Source organism: Halichoerus grypus, chromosome 15 (assembly GCF_964656455.1).
Source record: "Halichoerus grypus chromosome 15, mHalGry1.hap1.1, whole genome shotgun sequence".
Taxonomy (NCBI): domain Eukaryota; kingdom Metazoa; phylum Chordata; class Mammalia; order Carnivora; family Phocidae; genus Halichoerus; species Halichoerus grypus.
Genome location: NC_135726.1, coordinates 55811609 through 55834843, shown reverse-complemented (window position 1 = coordinate 55834843; position 23235 = coordinate 55811609). Strand labels below are relative to the sequence as shown.

General features: G+C 42.4%; 2 protein-coding genes across 2 annotated transcripts in view; one reads left to right on the top strand and one right to left on the bottom strand.

Annotated features, from left to right (window-relative positions):
- ZNF613 (zinc finger protein 613) overlaps window positions 1–23235 on the bottom strand; it is a 61929-nt gene that overhangs the window by 31762 nt on the left and 6932 nt on the right. The gene's annotated exons all lie outside the window — the stretch shown is intronic.
- On the top strand, window positions 10997–23130 carry LOC118543231 (uncharacterized). The gene is given in 6 exon segments (XM_078063585.1): window positions 10997–11011; window positions 14619–14745; window positions 15022–15117; window positions 21388–22432; window positions 22434–22485; window positions 22702–23130. Coding segments are annotated over 6 exon segments (1764 nt in total).

Sequence of the window (23235 nt, the reverse complement as noted above, 5' to 3'; positions counted from 1 at the left end):
TCACCAGTCACATAGCCAAAACCAGCCTTTGTAAAGAGGGGTAAATCATCCATCTCCATGTTTTCAATAAGCAATGTGGATTAGCTGGTATACCCCCACATTAAGCAGTACAATATAGCATGAGAGGGAAAAAACAAAAACAAGAAGGGCTAAGATTAATCCCAGGGACATTGACAGACTTTCTATCCCAAACCCAGGAACCAATAGTCTTACACATGGGAGTTTTGCAAGTCTTGGGGGTGTGAGGGATGATAGTGAAATGTCATCTACAATATGATGTAATGGTTGGCAAAATAAATACTACTGTTTTACTGTCTGCATTTCCAAAGGATTCGTTCAAGAATGACTGGAAACTCTCCATTGTCCTGAATGTAAAGCCTGGGAAGTTGATGAGAGCACTGCTCTTTTGAAGACAAACATTCTTACCTATGAGCAGCGAAAGCATTTTAGTGAATCAGGAGTTTTCACACACCTTGTTCCTCACGAACTCCCACCCCAAACCACTTTCCACCAAGAAAGTCACTGTACCTATAGGGGTTAAGTACTTCCCACCTTTCCCTTGCCATGTTCAAAATAGTAAAAGGGATCTCCTTGGGGCACCTGATTGGCTCAGTCAGTGGAGCATGCAACTCAATCTTGGGGTTATAAGTTCGAGCCCCATGTTGGGTGTGGAGATTACTTAAAAATACAATCTTTAAAAAAAATAAAAGACATCTCCATAGAGGAAGAACCTCCCCACTACAAAGGTGGGAAATATGTGACTCATCTTTCCTCATCCTTGCCCACTGTCAGCCAAACCCTATTTGCAGGGAAGTAACTGCTATCAGATAACAAGGGTTAGTAAAGCCTACTCTCTCCAGGTTAAATTTTAATTCTAAACCTAAAGTTTCATTAATATATTTGAAGTATCTACATGATCTTGTGAAATTGAAGGTTACATAAACTACCTCTTACTGAAAAACTCACTGGTAATCTGTTATTTGTGACTCAATTCTATTTCACTATGATGTGAGACTGATAGCTAGTGATCATATTGCTGACCCCATCACTTCCCTCCTTACGAGCCGTGGCTTGCCTCTGGTGCAAGGAAAGTATAACAGTGAGAAAAGACTACTTTGGTTGTGGAATCTATCTCTTTTCACCTTGTGCTATCAGCATTATGGAGCTGGTGGAAAAACATGTCAAGACCACGTTAAAAAGAATTAAGTTTTTCATGATTTCTTCTCACTACATGGTACAGGCCCCTCCAAGTTCACTTCCCCATCCTATAATAACAGGTAACAACCCTAAAATTCACAGTGGGCTTTCAGGAGATCTGGCATGTTGAAGAAATATGTGTAGAGGGCTTATCTGTTGATAGTCTTGTGGACCCTTGTTATTGAGTGGATTCAGGTTCTCCTGGTATTTTGACATCAAGACTTGTCCTACAATGAGCATCAGATTATATAAGCCCAAGGATCACTGGTTTACTTCATAATCTCTCAATCACAAAAATAACTTGATGAGCAGAAGGCATGTAGTGATGCTGGATAGTGGGTACACAGGTTTTAAGAATTTTGTTTTTTTATAAGATTCAAGTATTTTTTTAAAGATTTATTTATTCATTTTAGAGAGGAGGGAGGGGAAGAGGGAGAGAATCTTCAAGTAGACTCCCCGCAGAGCTTGGAGCTCAATGCGGGCTTGATCTCAACCCACAAAATAACGACCTGAGCCGAAACCAAGAGCTGGTCGTTCAACTGAACACCCAGATGCCCCAAGACTCAAGTTCTTTGATGAAAAATGAAAGCAAGGAACGCATGGTCCCAGAGAGCTGTAAAAACTGCCATAAGACAGAAGGCAAAGGTATACATTTGATATTACTGACTAACCTATCCCTTAAGCTGAAAATCCAGGTTGGCTCACTTGTGTGAGACTTACCCCAATGTACATGAGTTGGCTCACCTGTGTGAGTCTACCCCAATGTACATGGGTTTAGAAGATGTTGCAAAATACTGCCCAAATCACTGACTTGTCCTGTAATCCAGCAATTTAGTCATGAGTTCCCTGGTTTTGTCAGTATAACTACACATTTCCGGTATCTATCAGACCTTCTGATTTAAATGCTATAAAGTTTATATGACCTGCAGTCATATGCACAATTGTATCTCCATTCTATTTTTTTTTTTTTTAAAGATTTTATTTATTTATTTGAGAGAGAGAGAATGAGAGACAGCATGAGAGGGAGGAGGGTCAGAGGGAGAAGCAGACTCCCTGCCGAGCAGGGAGCCTGATGCGGGACTCGATCCCGGGACTCCAGGATCATGACCTGAGCCGAAGGCAGTCGCTTAACCAACTGAGCCACCCAGGCGTCCCTCTCCATTCTATTTTTTAAGATTGATTGATTGATTGATTGATTGATTGATTTTTGAGAGAGAGCGAAGGAGCAGGGGCAGGGGCAGAGGGAGAGGGAGAAGCAGACTCCCCTCTGAGCAGGGAGCCCAACATGGGCTCGATTCCGGGACTCTGGGATCATGACCTCAGCCTAAGGCAGATGCCCAACCGACTAAGCCACCCAGGCGCCCCTGTATCCCCATTCTTGCTGTCATTTTCATTTTTCATACTCCCGTTAGTTCAGTCCTTGTAGAGGGCTATGATAGTCATTAACATTGGATGTTCATGGATCTTTCTCCTTTGGGATACATGGAAGAACTGTATTTCTCCATTTTTTTTTTTTTTTTTTTTTTTAAGATTGTATTTATTTGCGAGAGAGAGAATGAGAGACAGAGAGCATGAGAGGGAGGAGCGGACTCCCTGCTGAGCAGGGAGCCCGATGCGGGACTCGATCCCGGGACTCCAGGATCATGACCTGAGCTGAAGGCAGTCGCTTAACCAACTGAGCCACCCAGGCGCCCCTTCTCCATGTTTTTTGAAGTTACATATCACCATATGATCTGCTTTGGTTGATGAAGTGAAAGGGGAAGTGATTGTCACTTATCAGTAGAAGCCTTAGGAGCCAGTGTGTACTCTTCTATGTTCTGGTTCCTTCTCTCCTTGTACAGTAATATTCCAGGTAGGAGTCATATTCCTGGGTTGTGAGTAATGACATCGATGATGTGCAGCACAAGTCCTAGACGACCCACACATGGAATATGAGTGAGAAGTATGTCTTTGTTGTTTTAAGCCACAGATATTTTAGGGTTGGTTTTATTATAACATAACCTAATGTAACAGATGTTTACTCAGTCTGGAAATCCTGTTAATAAATTCATTTGTAACTCTATGGCCTTAAAAAAAAAGTCCAATCTTCTTAATATGATATGCAAGGACCTTAAGTATTATTATCTATTGTGTAACTGAAAAGCATCTCAACAGGGTTTCTATAATCCTGACAAGCCAGTCCTAAAATTCGCATAGGAGACAAATTGCCAAAAATATTTCAAGCAATTCTAACAAAGAAATATGATGGGGGTTTTGCTCTACTTGATAACAAACAAGATTTACTATAAATCAATAGTAATTAATATATTGCAGTATCAAGTACAGGGATAGAGACATATTACAAATTGTAAAAGTGAGCTCAGAAACTGATCTATACATATGGATATTGGATATGGATATCTGAGATGACATTACAAGTCAGTGCAAAAAGAGGTATTATTCAGAGTTAGCCAAAATCAAGGTTAAGGGTACTGTCCTCAATTCAGCCATCAGTTACAAGTTCAGAGGTTGCCAGGGCCACTCACTTTTGACCAATTGGCTACAAATTTAGGAGTTCCCATATCCACCCTCAGATAAGACTCACAGAACTCACCAAAAGTCTTATTCTTATTCCAGTTTTTAAAAAAGATTTTATTTATTTATTTTGAGAAGAGCACACACGCACAAGAGCAAGTGAGCATGAGTGAGGGGGAGGAGCAGACACAGAGGGAGAGGGAGAAGCAGGAGCAGGGAGCCCGACGAGGGGCTCAATTCCAGGACGCTGGGATCATGACCTGAGCTGAAGGCAGACGCTTGACCAACTGAGCCACCCAGGTGCCCCATCTCTTATTCCAGTTTTATTGTAGCATAAGGATACAAATTAGAACCACCAAAAAAAGAGACACACAGGAAAAAGCCTGTGAGGGTTAAACCTAAATCTTCCATCATCCTCCGAGATGTGTTACCCACCCAGCACTGAGAAATGACATACTCAAAAGAGTATTGCCAACCAGGGAATTTCACCTGAGCTTCCTATCCAGAGATTTTATTCGGGTTTTATCACACAGACATGATTGATTTCAGGTTGAATTCAATCTCCAGGCTCCTCCACTCCCGGAGGTGAGACTGATATCATATGGCTCAAGGCCTCAATCTTCTAATCACATGGTTGATTTTTCTGGCTGGCAAGCTCCTATCCTGAGTCATCTCATTAGCAGAAATTATCTTGTGGTTTGAGGGCCCTTCATGTATGACAAAGACACTCCTATCACTCAGGAAATTCTAAAGGTTTAGAGGTTACTTCTTTCTTAGGAACCTGGAACAAAGGCTAGCCAAACTCTTTATGGCAGTTATTTTTGTGTTATTTTTTAAGGTTTTTATTTTAAGTGATCTCCACACCCAATGTGGGGCTGGAACTTACAACCCTGAAATCAAGAGTCTCAAGCTCTACTGACTGAGTCAGCCAGGCGCCCCTATGGCAGTTATTTTTAAAAGACTGCTAGGATAATTGGTTATCCTATAGAAAAAGTAAATAAATTTAGGTGTCTAAGTGACACCCTACACAAATCAATGCTTTATGTCTTAGACTAAAAGCGAACTTATTTGATTGAAAAAGGGCCAGACAGTATTTCAGGCTTTGCAGGCCACATACAATCTCCATTTATTTAACCCTTTAAAAATTTTATTAAAAAAAATATTTTATTATTTATCTATTTGCCAGAGAGAGAGCACGCACAAGCAGAGGGAGAAGCAGGCTCCCCGCTGAGCAAGGAGCCCAATGTGGGGCTCAATCCCAGGACCCTAGGATCATGACCTGAGTGGAAGGCAGACACTTAACGCCTGGGCCACCCAGGCATCCCAACCCTTTAAAAATTTAAAAACCAATCTTAAGGTCAAAGCCAAACAGGCTGTGGGCTGGATTTTGCCCATAGGGTGCAGTTTGCTGACCCCTGGAACCCTAAATATGAACAGCAAAACTCGAAAAGTTTTAGAAGAAAATACAAGAGAATGTTTTTATGAGCTTAATGTGGGGAAGGATTTCTTTAAAAAGACTAGGTAGTGGGGTGCCTAGTTGGCTGAGTCTGTTAGGTGTGGGACTCTTGATTTCAGCTCAGGTCATTATCTCAGGGTCCTGAGATAGAGCCCCATGTTGGGCTCCATGCTGAACAGTGGAGTGGAGCCTGCTTAAGATTCTCTCTCTCCCTCTCCCTCAGCCCTTCACTGCACCCCCCTAAAAAGAAAGAGAGAGAAAGAAGGGAAGGAAGGAAGGAAGAAAGAAAGAAAAAAGAAAGAAAGAGAAAGAAAGAAAAAGAAAGGGAATAGGTAGAAACTATGAGAAAGATCATTAAATTTCATCTACATTAAAATGAGATATTTCATATAATATACATCAAAAACAGTAAAAACAAGCTGCACATTGAGAATATATTTGTAATACTTAAAAAATGATGAAAACTTAAGATTATATAAAGAACTCTTACAAATCAATAAGAAAATGACAAGAATAAAAATCAGTGGGCAAATATTCACAGAAGAGTCAACTCTGAATAGCCAATTAACATGAAAAGATACATTTTTAAAAAATATTTTATTTATTTATTTGTCAGAGATAGAGCACAAGCAGGGGGAGCAGCAGACAGGAGAGCAGGCTTCCCACTGAGCAAGGAGCCCGATGCAGGACTCGATCCCAGGACACCAGGATCAAGACAGGAGCCAAAGGCACACGCTTAACCGACTGAGCCACCCAGGCATCCCCAAAAGATACTTTTAAAAAAAAATTTAATCTCTACACTCAACCAGGGGCTCAAACTCAGGACCCCCAGATCAAGAGTCACACACTCTATGGAGTGAGTCAGCCAGGCGCCCCCAAAGATACTATATATTTTATTTTATTTTTTTTAAGATTTTATTTATTTATTTGAGAGAGAGAATGAGAGAGAGAGAGCATATGAGGGGGGGAGGGTCAGAGGGAGAAGCAGACTCCCTGCTGAGCAGGGAGCCCTACGCGGAACTCGATCCCAGGACTCCAGGATCATGACCTGAGCCGAAGGCAGTCACTTAACCAACTGAGCCACCCAGGCGCCCGATACTATATATTTTAAAAAGATTTATTCGGGGCGCCTGGGTGGCTCAGTCGTTGGGCGTCTGCCTTCGGCTCAGGTCATGGTCCCAGGGTCCTGGGGTCGAGCCCCACATGGGCTCCTGGCTCAGCGGGGAGCCTGCTTCTCCCTCTCCCACTCCCCCTGCTTGTGTTCCCTCTCTCGCTGTGTCTCTCTGTCAAATAAATAAATAAAATCTTTAAAAAAAATATTTATTTGAGAGAGAGGAGAGTGCACGTGAGTAGGGGGAAGGGTAGTAGCAGAGAAAGACTCCTGAAGCGGACTCCCAGCTGAGCCGGAGCCTCACATACACCTCTATCCCGGGACCCCCAGATCATGACCTGAGCCGAAAACAAGTCACTTAACCCACTGAGCCACCTAGGCGCCCCAAGATACATTTTGAATTGGAAACTGACCAATTTGTGGATGAACCAATTCTCAGATAGTATCTTATCTTTCCAAAAAAAAATTCACAGCAACTATTGGAATGGATAATCCATAAAGTTATAGTTGGCCGATTTATATTGTTTTAAAAGCTTGTGACTATACTTGATTTGTCTCCTTCCTAGCTCACTATCCCTGCAGGTGGGGCAGCCTGGACTAGAGAGCAGAGAAAAGGTAAGGCGGGCGCAGGGAGCCGCGGCGCGGATGCCCCGGCCTGAGGGGACGCCGGAGGTGGGGTCGTTCCCGGCCCCGCGGCCACCGTAGCGGGTTCCCAGGAGCTGGGCGTGCGGCCGGGAACCGACGAGCTCGCAGAGGTGAGGGGTGATAGCTGGAGATCGCAGCGGGGGCGCGGGAACCGAAGGGGTTAAGGAGGGGAGAGGCTCGGTGGGCGTCCGCGGCTCTGAGGCTGGGATGCCTTTGCTGCCGGGTGCGGGGCTGTGGTGGTCAGGCCTTCCAGCTGCATGGCGATCAAGGACTGAGACTCGTGAGGTCAGAGTTTGAGGTCCGTGCGGGTCACCGTGCCCGGGGCGCTCCGTGATTGAGAACTGGCGGGAAGTGGGCATTTGTCGGTGAAAGCGTTGTCTGCGCTGAACGCGGGGGGCAGTGAGACACCTGATGACCCTTACCTTCCCCCCGCCTTCAGTCCAGTTCCTCTCCAAGGACTAGTTTGCAAGTCTCCTTAGGCCCCCACATCACCTTCTCCTTTCGTCCCCACAGATAAGAATTTTAGGGAGATCAAGGATTAAGCAAATCTAAACTGGTAAATTTTCTGACTTTCCTTCTCACTGCAAGTTTACTTGGATATTTGCTTTCAGATTCTGACACCAGTAAAACAACATTTCTAGCTCCCTAATTCTATTTCCCAAAGATAATTCTTATTCAAATGTTAGTATATTTCAGTTTTTGTCTTTTATTTTCTCTGCCTAATTTTCATAATTCAGATAAACTCTGGAAACATTGGGATAATTTGCTTTTTTTAAATTAATTTCATATTCTAAACATTTCCATAAAACAAATTCTCTTATTAAGAATTTTTCTAAGGGCTACACTAAAACACAAACAGGTAAGAGAAGGAGTGACATTGTGACTAGAATCTGATTAAGTACTTGCATCTATTTGGATGGCTTTGGAATATTTGAAATGTTTAGTTATTACTTTTAGGATTTGGCATTTACCCAGTGGTGTATTTCCCTGACTCATCGCCTTCCTAGGGTTTTTCTGCCTTTGTTGCAATTGTAAATAGCGTCTTTTATCCTAACCTTTCATCTCTAATTTTTCTTTTCTCCTAATTTTCTTTAGCTGGTAAAACAACTTAAAAATATTATTAGAGGCGCCTAGCTGGCTCAGTCATAGAGCATGCAACTTTTGATCTTGAGATTAAGTTTGAGACCCACACTGGGTGGAGAGGTTATTAAAAAAATAAAATAAAATCTTTTTAAAATAAATAAGAATATTATTTTTTTTTTTAAAGATTTTATTTATTTGAGAGAGAGAGAGAGAGGACGAGCAGGGGAAGCAGCAGAGGGAGAGGGAGAAGCAGGCTCCCCACTGAGCAGGGAGCCCGATGTGGGGCTCGATCCCAGGACCCTGAGATCATGACCGGAGCCGAAGGCAGACGCTTAACCGACTGAGCCACCCAGGCGCCCCGTAAATAAGAATATTATTAAACATTATTTTGTTTTGGTTACTTCACCGAATCTTTGTTATTACTAATAGCTTTTTCCAACTCAAAATTTTATTACGAAATTATGAAAACAACATTTCATTATGAAAAATTCCAACACACAGCAAAGTTGAATGAATTTTACTGTGAACATATACCCACCACCTAGATTGTGCCATTAACATTTTACCATATTTGCTCGATCAGTTATTTATCCTTCTTCCTGGCCCCGCCCATCTCCAAATAATATTGGCCCAGTGACAAGTGTTTGGATTTTGGGATGGAATGAATCTGGCCTTTTAACCTGGATTCTGGCCCTTAATGAGGAGACTTTTGGAAAGCACCTGTGGGTGGGGGCTGATTGCCAGGGGAACCAACCCTGCGATTAGAGGGTTGGACTTTTAGTCCATCTGCATAACCTCCGTGGAGGGGCGCCATCTGGAGGTGGAATCAACCACCAATGGCCAATGAGTTAATCATGGCTGTGTAACAAAGCCTCCATAAAACCCCCAAAGGCCAGGGAACAGAGAGCTTCCGGGCTGGAGAACAAGTGCAGGTGCTGGGAGAGTGGCAAACCTGGAGAGCAGCATGAAAGCTACTTGCCCTTTCCCCATACCCTCTGCATCTCTTCTGTTTGGCTGTTCCTGAGTTACATCATCTTATAGTAAGCTGGTAATCTTGTAAGTAAAATGTTTCTCTGACTTCTGTGAGCCACTTGAGCAAATTATTTGAACCCGAGGAGGTCCTGGAAACGTGATTTATAGCCAATTGGTCAGAAGTGCAGGTAACAACCTGGATTTGGGACTGACCTGAAGCAGTGGGGGGAGCAGCCTTTTTTCCTCCCCGTAATAACTGCTGTCTTGTTTTATATCATACATATTTTCATGCTTTTCCTAGATGTATATGCATTCACAAACAATACATACTCTTTTTGTGTGTGTGTTTTAGAAAGAGATGAGAATAGTAGTATATGTATGTATTAAAAAAATTCATAGGTAGTGTTTCGTTTTGTTCTTCATGCTATGGAAGTAATGAATTCCTAACCCACCAAGGGCTCAAATTTGAAATAGGTATTGGAGTTTTATGGAATGTTTTCCTCAGCATCAATTTTGGTGATCATAGGACTTTTCTAACATACAAATATATTGTAGCAGACACTGTTGGTTACTTGCTGTTGCAGAAGAGTCAACACAGCTCTTAAGAAAGGCCTGCTTACAAGGTTGTCCCTTGCCTGACATCTGGGAACTTAGATTTGGAGAGGGTTCTCATCATTCTCTATTGAATGGCTCACTGTTCATAACTGTCCTTTCACACAATATGGTTGGGGTGCCTGGGTGGCTCAGTTGGTTAAGCGTCCACCTCCACTCAGGGCATGACCCCAGTGTCCTGGGATTGAACCCTGCATCCAGCTCCCTGCTCAGTGGGGAGCCTGCTTCTCCCTCTCCTGCTCCCCCTGCCTGTGCTCTCTGTCAAATAAATAAGTAAAATCTAAAAAAAAAACACCAAAAAACAGTATGGTTTACCCTAAACATCTGGCCTCCTCTAGGATTCTGGGATTTTGGTATGCGCTAGGCAGTGGGTGCCTACATGAACCCCCAGTAAAAAGCCATGGGCACTTTTCTCTAATAACCTAACACATTTCACATGTGTTATCACAACCGTTGCTAGGGGAAGTAAGTGTATCCTGTGTGACTTCATGGAAATAGGACTCTTGGGAGCTGGCACCTAATTTCCTCCAGCTTTTGCCATATGGACCTTTTTCTCTTTGCTGATTTTGCTTTGTATGTTTTTGTGGTTATAAATTATATGCTGAGGCCTGTGAGTCCCACTTAATCACTGAACCTGGGGGTGGTCTTGGGTTTTCCCAACACATCTTCCCAACATCCATTTATTTCCTTCTCCTTTTCTAACAGATTGTCCAGGTGTTCCTTGGCTTGTGGCAACACATCTCTACTCTCTGCCTCCGTCTTTAGATGGTCGCATCTTCCCTGTGTGTCTGGTACAAGGGGACTTGGATTTAGGGCCCATCTGGATACTCCTCAACTTTCTTATCTCAGGATCCTTAATTACAGCTGCAAAGACCCATTTTCCACATGAAGCCACATTCACAGGTTCGTATCTTTTTTGGGGGGGAGACACCATTCAACCCAGTACAAATGGGTGTGGATTTAAGGGAAAATATGTCCAGAAACTAACCTTTCTTTCCCACCTTCCCCTTATCATTCATGCTACTTCTACTTCACAGAAGAAAGGCATACCTCCCCCACATTCAGATTGTTATGTTTTATTTCCACGGGTTATATAGCCTTTGGGGGCACCAAGTAAAGAGACAGTTACAAATAATGGCTTTGACTTAAGCTGGATGCACAGCCACAGTGTCAGCATCTGGGCCCAGAGCGAATGTGTCATCCAAAATGAACTTGCTCTTCATCCTCAGGTCCTGGATTCCCAGGAGTAAGAGAGCTCCAGTAAAGGACGAGCAGGAGGCTCCTGGAGTTGCATTTGGCCATTCGTGGGACATCCTTGTCCTAAGACTGAGATTTCTGAACAGAAAATTAGCGCAGATCCAGAAGAGACTAACATCCTTCTTACTCAGCATTTCTTACAGAAGAAAATGATGAAAGCCCAGGTGGACTTTTGGTTTGTTTTACTGATAATTTGAGTCCTTCGTGGATTTGTGGAGGCCTGAAAAAATCAGTTCAACTAAATAAAAAGCATAAATTGGGGAAAATGGGCTCTGGGGAGAAATAGACTATACCTTCAAAATCAGGACAGAGTGGGCTCAGGAACACGTTGTTCCTAGAGTTCATACATGGCCAGTGCTAGAATACAGTGTATGGCTCTGCGGGATCCTCCTGGTGACGTAAACCATCAACGTGCCTCTCCTACCTCTGACAGCCATAACCAGAAAATCACGGTAAGTTACATCACAGGCCCTGACTCAGGACAAAGCAGATCAGTTACTCAGGAGAGGTCACCATTTCATGGCACTTAAGTCTTAGGAACGGTGTCTGATGGTTTCTTTCCAGGGGTGACATGGTGGGCTCTGTGTTCTCAGCAGCCTTCTCCTAATCGATGTCCCGGCATGGCTATTGCTCACATGGTTATTCTGAGTCCCCGCTGGGACCCGATCAAGTAGAATTCAGTAGACGGTTTTGAGGAGACCACAGCCTGGTGACTTGCATACCCAGCCTTGCTGCCATCTGGATTTATCCTTGAGTAGAACCTAAGGTGCCAGTAAAATGGAAGGTCTGCAGAGCGTTCAGAGGTCCTCTGTGAACAGGTGGCTGACCTGGTGGTTGAATACAGATTTGGCCATCAAGAGTTACAAGTTCTGTTGTCTGGTAATGGCTTGGGCTGTTGAGATCCACAAAGGTTATTTTTGAACTTCAGCTTATCTCAAAAAATATAGAGCCTTTACTTCTGCGTTCAAAATCTAGTTGTTACTTCCCACCTTTTTATTGGCTTTATTTTAGTTACACAAATGACTCATTGTGGCATAATAAAAAATATATATGTATATATATATTTGGTCTTTTGTCTCTGGTTCCTGGCAGAGCTCCTAAATCCCTGTTATTTCCTGAGTGGTAGGAGTGTCTTTTGTTTTCATAACAAGCCTCTTTGAAGATATCTGAATTTATGCTAATGAAGTGACTTCTGGTAAACCCCTAGATAGCTTCAGCATGGGGGCTAGTCCCCAAAAAGACCAAGCCTTCACTTAGAGGGTTGGAACTTTCACCACCACCTGGGACCTCTGGGGACGGGAGAGGAGCTGGAGATAGAGTCCTGTCACCAGTAACCAGTGATTTAGTCAATCATGCCTATGTAATGGAACCTCCAGAGGAACCCTACAGGGGGGGCACCTGGGTGCCTCAGTCGCTTGGGGGTCTGCCTTCAGCTCAGGTCATGATCTCAGGGTCCTGGGATTGAGCCCCACGTCAGGCTCTCTGCTCGGCGGGGAGTCTGCTTCTCCCTCTCACTCTCCCTCTATGCTCGCTCTCTCTCAAATAAATAAATAAAATCTTAAAAAAAAAAAAAGAAAAAGAAACCCTACAGGGGTCAGAGAGCTTTCAAGTGGGCCAATATATCTACCTGCTAGAAGGGTGGTGTACCCCAACTCCACAGAGACAGAGGCTCCTACACTCAGGGCCTTTTTGGACCTCACCTGTGTACCTCTTGATTTGGCAGTCTATTTGTATGATTTATAATTAATTGTAATTTTAAGTACAACATTTTCCTGAGTGCTCTGGGTTGTTCTAGCAAATTATCAAACCTGAGAGGGGGAGGTTGTGGGAACCCTTAAATTTATAGCCACATTGGACAGAAGTAACCTGGGGACCTGGTACTTGTGACTGGTGTCTGAAGTGAAGGCAGTCTTGCGGAACTGAGCCCTTAAGCCTGTAAAGTCTGATGTTAACTCTGAGTAGTTAAGTGTCAGATAGGATTGAATTATAGCACACCCAGTGTTGGAGAATGAGAGACTTGGAAAATTGGTATTGGAAAAGACACCACGTATTTGGTGTCAGAAAGAACCAGTCTCAGGACATATTTTCAATGTAAAAGAGTCATTATCTAGTACACATAGTGATAAAGTTCCCCTCCATACGTTCCCCGCCCCCTTAATTCTCTGACACATCATTAACAAATGCTTGGTAGTGTGTTCCTATGTTTCGGGCATTTACCTGTGTGGACATCTGTATCTATGAGTGGGTTTAAATGTGCATGCATGTGTGTGCATAAATATACAAGAATCTATGTAGGTAAGTATATCTATTAAGACATTTTCACATGAATGAAATTATACTATGTCATTCTGATGTCACTAGCATTTAATACAGTGATTGACAAAAAGGTGCTGAAACACATATATTGCAAATGATCTCAGGTTAGCAAGAGAATTTAATGGCTGCATATCACAGAAATCTGTGAGTTGTTGAATGAAAGGATGACGGAATATTTTAAGGACTTTCCTTCCTTTGCGATTAATTGAAATAAAATAATACAGATGTAGCCTACAAGGTGAAAATGAGCAGAACAACTTCCTTCACATTCGAGTTGGGAAAAACTCACCCTTCCTCCTTTGTGTCCCCTTTACTCTCACATCATTACCACACTTACATCATTTCTGATGCCAGATGTGTGGGGATTTCCACCCCCTCCCCACCAAGCAATTCTCCGACACCAGCAGGGTGGTCTACAATTCAAATCAATTCTGACACTATCTACCTGGAGTTAGTGTGTCAGATGCCAGGTTAAGGGCTCACTCCCACAAGACTGTCCCCCATTCAGATGTGAATTGAAAATAGTAGGTCCCCAGGTTTCTCGTAACTTCTGTCTGACTTGACTACAAATTGGAAGTTCTCCACAACCCTTCAAATTCAGGTTCAATTAGTTTGCTAGAGTGGCTCACTGAACTTGGGAAACACATTTACCAGTTTATTATAAAAGATATGATAAAAGATACAGATGAACAGTCAGGTGGAAGAGATGTGTAGGGTGAGGTATGTGGGAAGGGGCACAGAGCTTCCATGCCCTCTCCAGGCAGCACTCTCCCAGCACCTCCACATGTTCAGCAACCCAGAAGCTTTCCAAACCCTATACTTTTGCTATTTTATGGAGGCTTCCTCACTAGGCATGACTGATCATTAAATCTATTTCCAGCCGTTCTCCCTTCTCAAGAGAATGAGGAGGGCAGATCTGAAAAGTCCAAGTTTTTTTTTTTTTTTTTTTTTTTTTTTTTTTTTTTAGAGAGTGAGCACGAGCAGAGAGAGAAGCAGAGGGGGGAGGGAGGAAGCATTTGAAGCAGACTGCGGAGTCCAATATACTGGGTTTGATCCCATGACCATGAGATCATGACCTGAGCCGAAACCAGGAGTTGGACGCTAACCCAACTGAGCCACCCAGGTGCCCCTAAAAGTTCCAAGCTTCTAATCATGGCTTGGTCTTTCTGATGACAAGCACTATTCAGGAGCCCAACTAGTTGCCCCATTAGAACAAAGACACTCATATTATTCTTAACACTTAGGAATTTATAAGGGTTTTGGGAGCCCTGTGTGAGAAACTGGGGTTAAATACCAAATATAGAACAGAAGATGATTCTAGAGCCCTTATCACCTAGGAAATTACAGTTTTAGGAGCTCTGCCAGGAACCAGGGGCAGAGGCCAGTATATTTTATCTTACACCTTCCATTTCAATAAAAGGGAAATACTCATATTAACAGGATCTGTTGTTACAGGAATCACTGACACTGGAGGATGTGGCCGTGGACTTTACCTGGGAGGAATGGCAGCTCCTGGCCCCTGCCCAGGAGGAGCTATACTGGGATGTGATGTTGGAGAACTATAGGAACCTGGTGTCAGGGGGTGAGGACAGCTCCCCTGTCACTCAGAGGATGCCCAGTCAGCGGCCTTTCCTCTCTCAGCTTCTGAGCTGTGGCATATCTGTGCTGCTCTGAAGTGTAGATTCTCTGTTCCCTCCCTGGCCCCAGATGAGAAGGTATAACCTCTCCTTGTCTTAGAGAAAAGCTTTGATTTGTGAACATGCAAACTGTGCAGTCCCTAACATGTACCATTCTCATATCATTGCAGAGCCTAGTGCAATCTGATGAGCCTGAGTCTTCTGTCATTTCCCATAAACAGGGTATCAAGCCAGCCAACCAGATGCACTCTCTGAACTGGAACAAGGAGAACCACTCTGGATTTTAGAAGATGAAGTCCAAAGTCAAACCCATCCATGTAAGTGAGAGAAAACCAGCAAGGTGGTTGGCGGGGGGGAGGCTGTGGAAGTCACTTTCTTGTCATTTAGAGAAGGCATCATAGTGGTGAGGGTGTCTGAGGATATAGAAACTGAACTATATATCCCTCTCCCCATATGAGAGCTTTTTCTTTGTTGGAATTTAGAGGAAAGTATACTCTTTTGTCTCTTTTTGGAACTAATCCCTCTTTATTTCTTCTTAAATGTCAACATTTTTTACCCTAGGATTATTCTTGCTTAGATTTCCACATCTTCCCATTCTTCATCACTTGTCAGAATTCCCTTCACCTCTTCCTATGAAATTCCTCCTTCCATGTCTCTCTGCTAAGAGAAAACTTTGAATTCATTGCTGTCTTCTAATACACCTTCCTGCCCCATTAGAAAATATTTATTTCCCTTTAAACATCCAACCCCACCTAGGATGCCTTGCCCCCATGGTAACCTGGTTTGTTAATATACATTTACCTGCTTCTTTTTCTCTTTCCCCAGTCTCAGCTTCTTTAAAGGTTCTCTTTTTATTTTCTGCTCTATCTCAAAGGCCTTAAAATCTTACTTTATTCAAAAGTGTTAAGTTCTTGTTCTCTGTGGAGATTCCCAAGTTATCTCCTTTAACACTGTATGATCTATCTACAGTTGACCCTCGAACAACATGAGTTTGAACTGCATGGATTTTTTTCATACAGTACTATAAATATATTGTCTCTTTATGATTTTTTAAATATAATTTTTAAGATTTTATTTATTTCAGAGAGAGCACAAGCATGAGCGGGGGGTGGGGGCAGAGGGAGAAGCAGACTCCCTGCTGAGCAGAGAGCCTGATTCGGGGCTTGATCCCAGGACCCTAGGATCATGACCTGAGCTGAAGGCAGATGCTTAAGCTTAACCTACTGAACCACCCAGGCGCCCCTCTTCTTTATGATTTTCTTAATAACATTTTGTTTCCTCTGCTTATTATAAAAATACAGTATATATTACATATAACATACAAAATATGTGCTAACTGACTTATTGGTAAGGCTTCTGGTCAATAGTAGGCTATTACTAGTTATGTTTTGGGGGAGTCAAAGTTACATTTTAGACTGCCCAGAGGGTTGACACCCCAACCCGTGTTGTTCAACGGTCAACTGTAGCTTACCTGTTTTCAAGGCAACTCCCTCAGAGTTCACACTTAGAATGGAGAATGATCTTCCCTCTAAGAAAATCCCTTTCCATCATCTTTTTTATTTTTTTTAAATATTTGTTCGGTTTTGTTGAGGTATAATTGACATATTAGTTTCCAGCTTCATCTTTTTTTTTTTTTTTTTAATATTTATTTATTCCAGAGAGAGTGAGAGCCCGAGTAAGCCAGGGGAGGGGCAGAGGGGAGAGAGAGAAACCCAAGCAGACTCTGCACTAAGCACAGAGCCCAACACAGGGCTTGATCTCACAACCCCAAGATCAGACCTGAGCTGAAGCCAAGAGCTGGATGCCCAGGCAACTGCGCTACCCAGGTGCCCCATCATCTTTTTGAAAATTGAGATTCTCTTTTACTTTTATACATCTTAAATCCTGGCCATGCTGGGATTACCTTGAGGCTTCTCTACTCTCTGGGGTATTTAAGGTGTCTGCTATTCCTCTTCTTTAATTAGGAAAGACTTTATATAATTTCTCATTCTCAGTTCCTAGCCTAAAGCCTCATGTCTGCTTTACTGTAATTCCTTTGTATATCTGTTAATTCTAATCTTTATTAGTTCAAGTTAGATTTTGTTGATGGATTCTTATTCCTTTTTTTTTTTTTAAAGATTTTATTTATTTGACAGAGAGAGACACAGTGAGAGAGGGATCACAAGAAGGGGGAGTGGGAGAGGGAGAAGCAGGTTCCCTGTTGAGCAGGGAGCCCGATGTGGGACTCGATCGCAGGACCCTGGGATCATGACCTGAGCTGAAGGCAGCCGCTTAACGACTGAGCCACCCAGGTGCCCCTGGATTCTTATTCCTAAAGCTTTCCTTTTTCTCCCCGTAGACTGATGACATTAAGTCCCAGTTGACCATATTACCATCCATGACACAAATTTCACTTCTTTCAAAGACCTAAGTCTCTACTCTCAAAAAGGAAGAGGCATAAATGTAACAAAAACAAATATGCAGAGTTTGAGTTTTATATGATGAAAAGAGTTATGGAGATAGTGATGATGGTTGCATAACATTATGAATATATTTAATACCATTGAACTGTAAACTCAGAGAGTGGTTAAGATGATAAATTTTATGTTATGCGTATTTTGTCACAATTTAAAATGTGGCAAAAATACATAGAAACTGTGTCTAGTGGTGAAAAGGGCTCTGAACACCAATCCATTGGCATAGTGGAACAGTGGGTGGGGTTGGGGCCTGCCCTTTTATGACTAGGAATGTCTATATAATAGAAGATACCTATGAGCAGAGGATGAGTGACATGAGTAGGTTTCCTGGATGAAAAGTGAAGAATGGGAAGTGCAGAGCTGGAGGCAAGAGTGTGTTTAGGGAACATGAAGGAAACCTGTGTGGATAGGGTAGAGTAAACAAAAGGGGAAATTACTGGAGATGAAGTCAATGGAGTAGTTGTGATAGGGTCGTTGGTCACGTAGGGCCTTATAGTCCATTTCAAGGACTTGATTTTACTCCTGGTGAAGTAAGGAAACATTAGGAAGTTTAAAGTTATTTTTATTTTTTAAAGATTTTATTTATTTATTTGACAGAGAGAGACAGCGAGAGAGGGAACACAAACAGGGGGAGTGGGAGAGGGAGAAGCAGGCTTCCTGCCGAGCAGGGAGCCCGATGCGGGGCTCGCTCCCAGGACCCTGGGATCATGACCTGAGCCGAAGGCAGACGCTTAACGACTGAGCCACCCAGGTGCCCCAGAAGTTTATAAAGTTTAAAGCAGTGACAATATAATTTATATTTTATTTTATTTTTATTTTATTTTATTATTTTTAAAGATTTTATTTATTTATTTGAGAGAGAGAATGAGATAGAGATAGAGAGAGAGCATGAGACGGGGGAGGGTCAGAGGGAGAAGCAGACTCCCTGCCGAGCAGGGAGCCCGATGCGGGACTCGATCCTGGGACTCCAGGATCATGACCTGAGCCGAAGGCAGTCGCTTAACCAACTGAGCCATCCAGGCACCCCATATAATTTATATTTTAGAAGTATCACTTTGACTATGGGTATAGTCAATCCTATCCTGGAATAGGGCAGGAATTGAAGCAAAAAGCCAGATAGGAGACCTGGTCGTTGGTGACTTCACTAGGCTTAAGGGGTACTGTAAGATTCTGGCTATATAAAGCGGCTGATTGAATTTGCCATTGAAGTAGGTATCAGGTATGTTAGTTTCTTATGGCTGCTTAACAAATATTACAAACTGGGTGGCTTAAAACAACAGAAATTTATTCTTTCATAGTTCTAGATGCTAAAAGTCAGAAATCAAGGTCACATTTCCTCCAGAGTTGAGACAGGAATCTTTTCTTGCCTCTTTCTAGTTTCTGGTGGCTGCTGGAAATTCTTGGCCTTCCTTGACTTGTAGAAACATCTTTCCAATCTTTGCATCTGTCATCATATGGTCATTTCTGTGCATATTTCTTTGTGTCCAAATCGCCCTTTCCTTATAAAGATACCAGTCATTGGCCCAGCCTAACCCAGTATGACCTCATCTTAACTTGATCATATCTGCAAAGACTATTTCCAAAAAAGGTCACATTCACAGGTACCAGGGGGTTAGCAACTGACTGTATCTCCTGGGGGAACGACATTCAGTCCATAACATGGAGTAAGAAAAAGAAACAGATGAATGATGATGCTAAGAATTTTTGGCATGAGTGGAGTTGTCATTCACGTGACAGGGAAGATATGCGGAGATTTGGGCTGGGAAGTCAGGAGTTCTATAATGGAGATTCTAAGTTAGATGTGCTTGTTAGCGTCCAAGCAGAGCTCTCTGCTACAGTTTGATGTACCTGGAAAGTTCAGGGAGAGGTTAGGTGTGGAGATAGAAATCTGGACCAGATGAGATCTTCTGGGGAATAGATCCAGATAAAGAAAACAAGAGCCTTGGACAATTAGGGATCAACAGATGAGTGTGTAACAAATGTGGTGAGAGAGCATGTGATGAGCAAGTGTTTCTTGAAAGACAAAGCCATAGACATTGTCTTGAGAGTTGCTGATTCATCAAGTAAGGTAAGAACTCAGGGATAAGGATGTCATTTTTTGTTTGTTCTTCCCAAACAATAGGTATTCTTTCACTTTGAATTCTTTCCATGAGATGGTTTATGCTACACAAAAATATAATATTATCTTCCTTCTCTGAATTCCCATTGTACTTTGTGCGCCAGTCACACCAGCCACTCCTAAAGATACTGTAACTGTATGATGTGGAGATACCTGAGTCCCACTCTTGAGTCAAGGGCCTGTTTTTCATTCCTCCTTGTGCAAGAAGAAAATCCAGCTTGGTCTTCCATTCATTTCTTCATCAAATGACTATATAGCTAGGCTGGGGAGAGACCATACTTTTCCATCTATCTGTCAAGCATTTCTTAAATGCGAGGTTTTTATTGAAGGGATTTTCAATATAATCTTACCAATGTTGCTTCCTCGGAAAGTCTGGTTTTATTAGAATTGGGTTGAGGGCCTCTTTATGCAAAGTTCCCCAAGAGTGCTATCGTGACCCTAGCTGATGAACTGCAGTTCTAACACACAGTAAAAGAGATCGAAATTAGTGGGAAACACAGAAATGTTTTTCTACAGCCATCCTTCAAAACACATCCAGATTTCTTTGAATTTTCATTTCCTTTGCTTCCTCAAACCAGGGTTGCATTTGCAACTGCCTACTTTATTCTTTTTCTTGCGTGTTTTTTCTGTTTCTCTTTCCACCCCTAGAATATGACTTCAGTGAAAATAAAAAGTATTTTTGTTTCTCTAACACTAGCACCATGCCTGGTATACGGTAGTAGCCACTTAAGAAGGATGTACTGAATGAGTGAATTGTGTCTGTCACCATTTTGAATCAGGTATCCCTCCAGCCTCTGGGATCTGATGTTGCTAGTGACTTCCTTGTATTTTACTGTCCCCAGGGTCCTACTTATAAAGCAGACAAATCTTGATTCATTGTGAATTTACCCTGTTTTACACTGATAGCTGTCATCTTTTGATTTGTGTTTTATATTATTGTGTTTTTAAACATTTCCAACAGATAAGGAGTTAGTGTTTAAAGAGTACCAATTTTTAAACATTTCCAACAGATAAGAAGCTAGTGTTTAACAAGTACAGTATTTTTCAGTTGGGGAAGATGAAAATATTCTAGAGATGAATAGTGGTGATGGCTGCACCACAATGTGAATGTACTTAATGACACAGAACTGTACACTTAAAAATGGTTAAAATGGTAAACTTTATCTTATGTGTATTTAACTACAATTGTAAAAGTTTTTTAAAACTATTTTTATTTATTTATTTATTTACTTATTTATTTAGAGAGGGAGAGAGAGGAGAGGGGGTAGGGAGAGAGAGAATCTTAAGCAGGCTCCATGTTCAAAACAGATCCCAATGTGGAGCTCAGTCTCACAACTCTGAGATCATGACCTGAGCCAAAATCAAGAGTTGGATGCTTAACCAACTAAGCCACCCAGGCACCCCTAAAAGTTTTTTTTTTTTAAGAGATAAGGAATATATATAAGGATATACTTGGAATTTCTTTTAGGTTGATATCATAGGTTTTCCACTAAAGAGCCAGCCATCCTACAATATTTTTTTTTTTAAAGATTTATTTATTTGAGAGAGAGAGCACATGAGAGAGCAAGAGTTGGGAGAGCGGGGTAGAAGGAGAGATAGTCTTTTTCTTTTTTTTAAAGATTTACTTATTTTAGAGAGACAGCATGCGTGCATGGTGGGGTAGGGGGGAGAGAAGGAGAGAGAAGCTGACTCCCCATTGAGCGCAGAGCCCGATGAGAGGCTTGATCTCGCAACCCTGAGATCATGACCTGAGCCAAAATCAAGAGTCGGACTCTTAACCATCTGAGCCACCCAGGCACCCCAGGGAGAGAGGGTCTTAAGCAAACTCCACACTCAGCGTGGAGCCCGACATAGGGCTCGAACTCACCGCCCTGACATCACTACCTGAGCTGAAACCAAGAGTTGGACGCTCAACCAACTGTGCCACCCAAGCGCCCCCCTCCCAACAGTATTCTTGGAGCAGTTTTGTTCTATATCACGGTGACAGGATTCACTGTTCTCTTCTTTCCTAGAAATTCAGAAAGTTGATGATCATCTGCCTCAGCACTTACAAAACCCAGAAGTGCCAAAGAGGATAGAACAGTGTTATGAACTGAACACATGTGGAAATATTGTTCATCAGAGCAAAAGTCATTTTCCTTTCAGGCCAAATCATGATAGGTTTAATTTACACGGAAAAACTTTGAAGCCACACTTAGATTTAATCAACCAAAGTAGAAGCTGTGACATAAAAGAGCCTGCTGAGCATAGTGGAGATGGGAGATCCTTTCTCTGTGCTCATCACAAGCAAACTCATACTGAAATTAAATTCCATGAAAGTAGAAGACCCATCAGCACTAAGTTACAATTCATTAAACATCATCAAACACACAAAACAGAGAAAGCCCACAAAGGTACTGAATGTGGGAAAGCCTTCCTCAAGAAGTCTCAGCTCACAGAACATAAGAGAATTCATACAGGAAAGAAACCCCATGGATGTAGTGTATGTGGGAGAACCTTTTCCAAGGAATTCAAGCTCACTGAACATCAGCAAACTCACAAAGGAGAGAAACCCTATGAGTGCTGTGAGTGTGGGAAAACCTTCCTCAGGAAACTTCAGCTTACTGAACATCAGAAGACTCATACAGGAAATAAACCGCATGGATGCAGTGTATGTGGGAAGGCATTCTCCAGAAAGTTCAAGCTAACTGAACACCAGAGAACTCATACAGGAGAGAAACCTTATGAATGTACTGAATGTGGCAAAGCCTTCTGCAGGAAGGCAGAGCTCATTATACATCAGAGAAATGAAAGAGGAGAAAGGCCCCATCAATGCAATGAATGTGGAAAAGGTTTCTCCAGAAAATCACAACTCATTCTACATCAGAAAACCCATACAGGAGAGAAATTTTATATACGCAGTGAATGTGGAAAAGGTTTCATTCAGAAGGGCAATCTCTTTATACATCAGCGAACTCACACTGGAGAGAAACCCTATGGATGCACTGAATGTGGTAAGGCCTTCAGCCAGAAGGCGTGCCTCATAGCACATCAGCGATTTCATACAAGAAAGACTCCCTGTATGTACTGAATGTGGAAAATCTTGTTCACAGAAATCAGGACTCATTAGGGCGCCTGGGTGGCTCAGTTGGTTAAGCAACTGCCTTCAGCTCAGGTCATGATCCTGGAGTCCCTGGATCGAGTCCTGCATCGGGCTCCCTGCTCAGCGAGGAGCCTGCTTCTCCCTCTGACCCTCCCCCCTCTCATGTACTCTCTCTCATTCTCGCTCTCTCAAATAAATAAATAAATCTTTAAAAAAAAAAAAAAAGAAATCAGGACTCATTAAGCATCAGAGAATTCACACAGGAGAGAAACCCTATAAATGCAGTGACTGTGGGAAAGTCTTCACTACAAAGACAATGCTCACTGTCCATCAAAGAACTCATACAGGAGAGAGACCCTATGCATGCACTGACTGTGGGAAAGCTTTCTCCTACATGTCATGCCTTGTTAAACATAAGAGAATACACACAAGAGAGAAACATGTAAATTCAATGAAGGTTGAATATTCTTCCACAGAGGGTCACAGCTTATTAAGTACTAGTGAATTCATGCAGGAGAAAAGCCCTGTTAATATGGTGACTGTGCAGCTGCCTTCTATGATCCCTCAGACCTCATCAAACATCAGTGGGCTCCTCACAGACAGGAATGCAGTCACAGTGGGACAACCAGTTGTCAGATGTGCACCCTCAGGAAATAACGGAGAGTATGTATAGGAAAGAAGCCTTATGAATGCAGTGAATGTGGTCATGCCTTCAGTGGCCAATTACACCTTATTTTATGTCACAAAAAACACATAGGAAAAAACTGGTACATTCAAT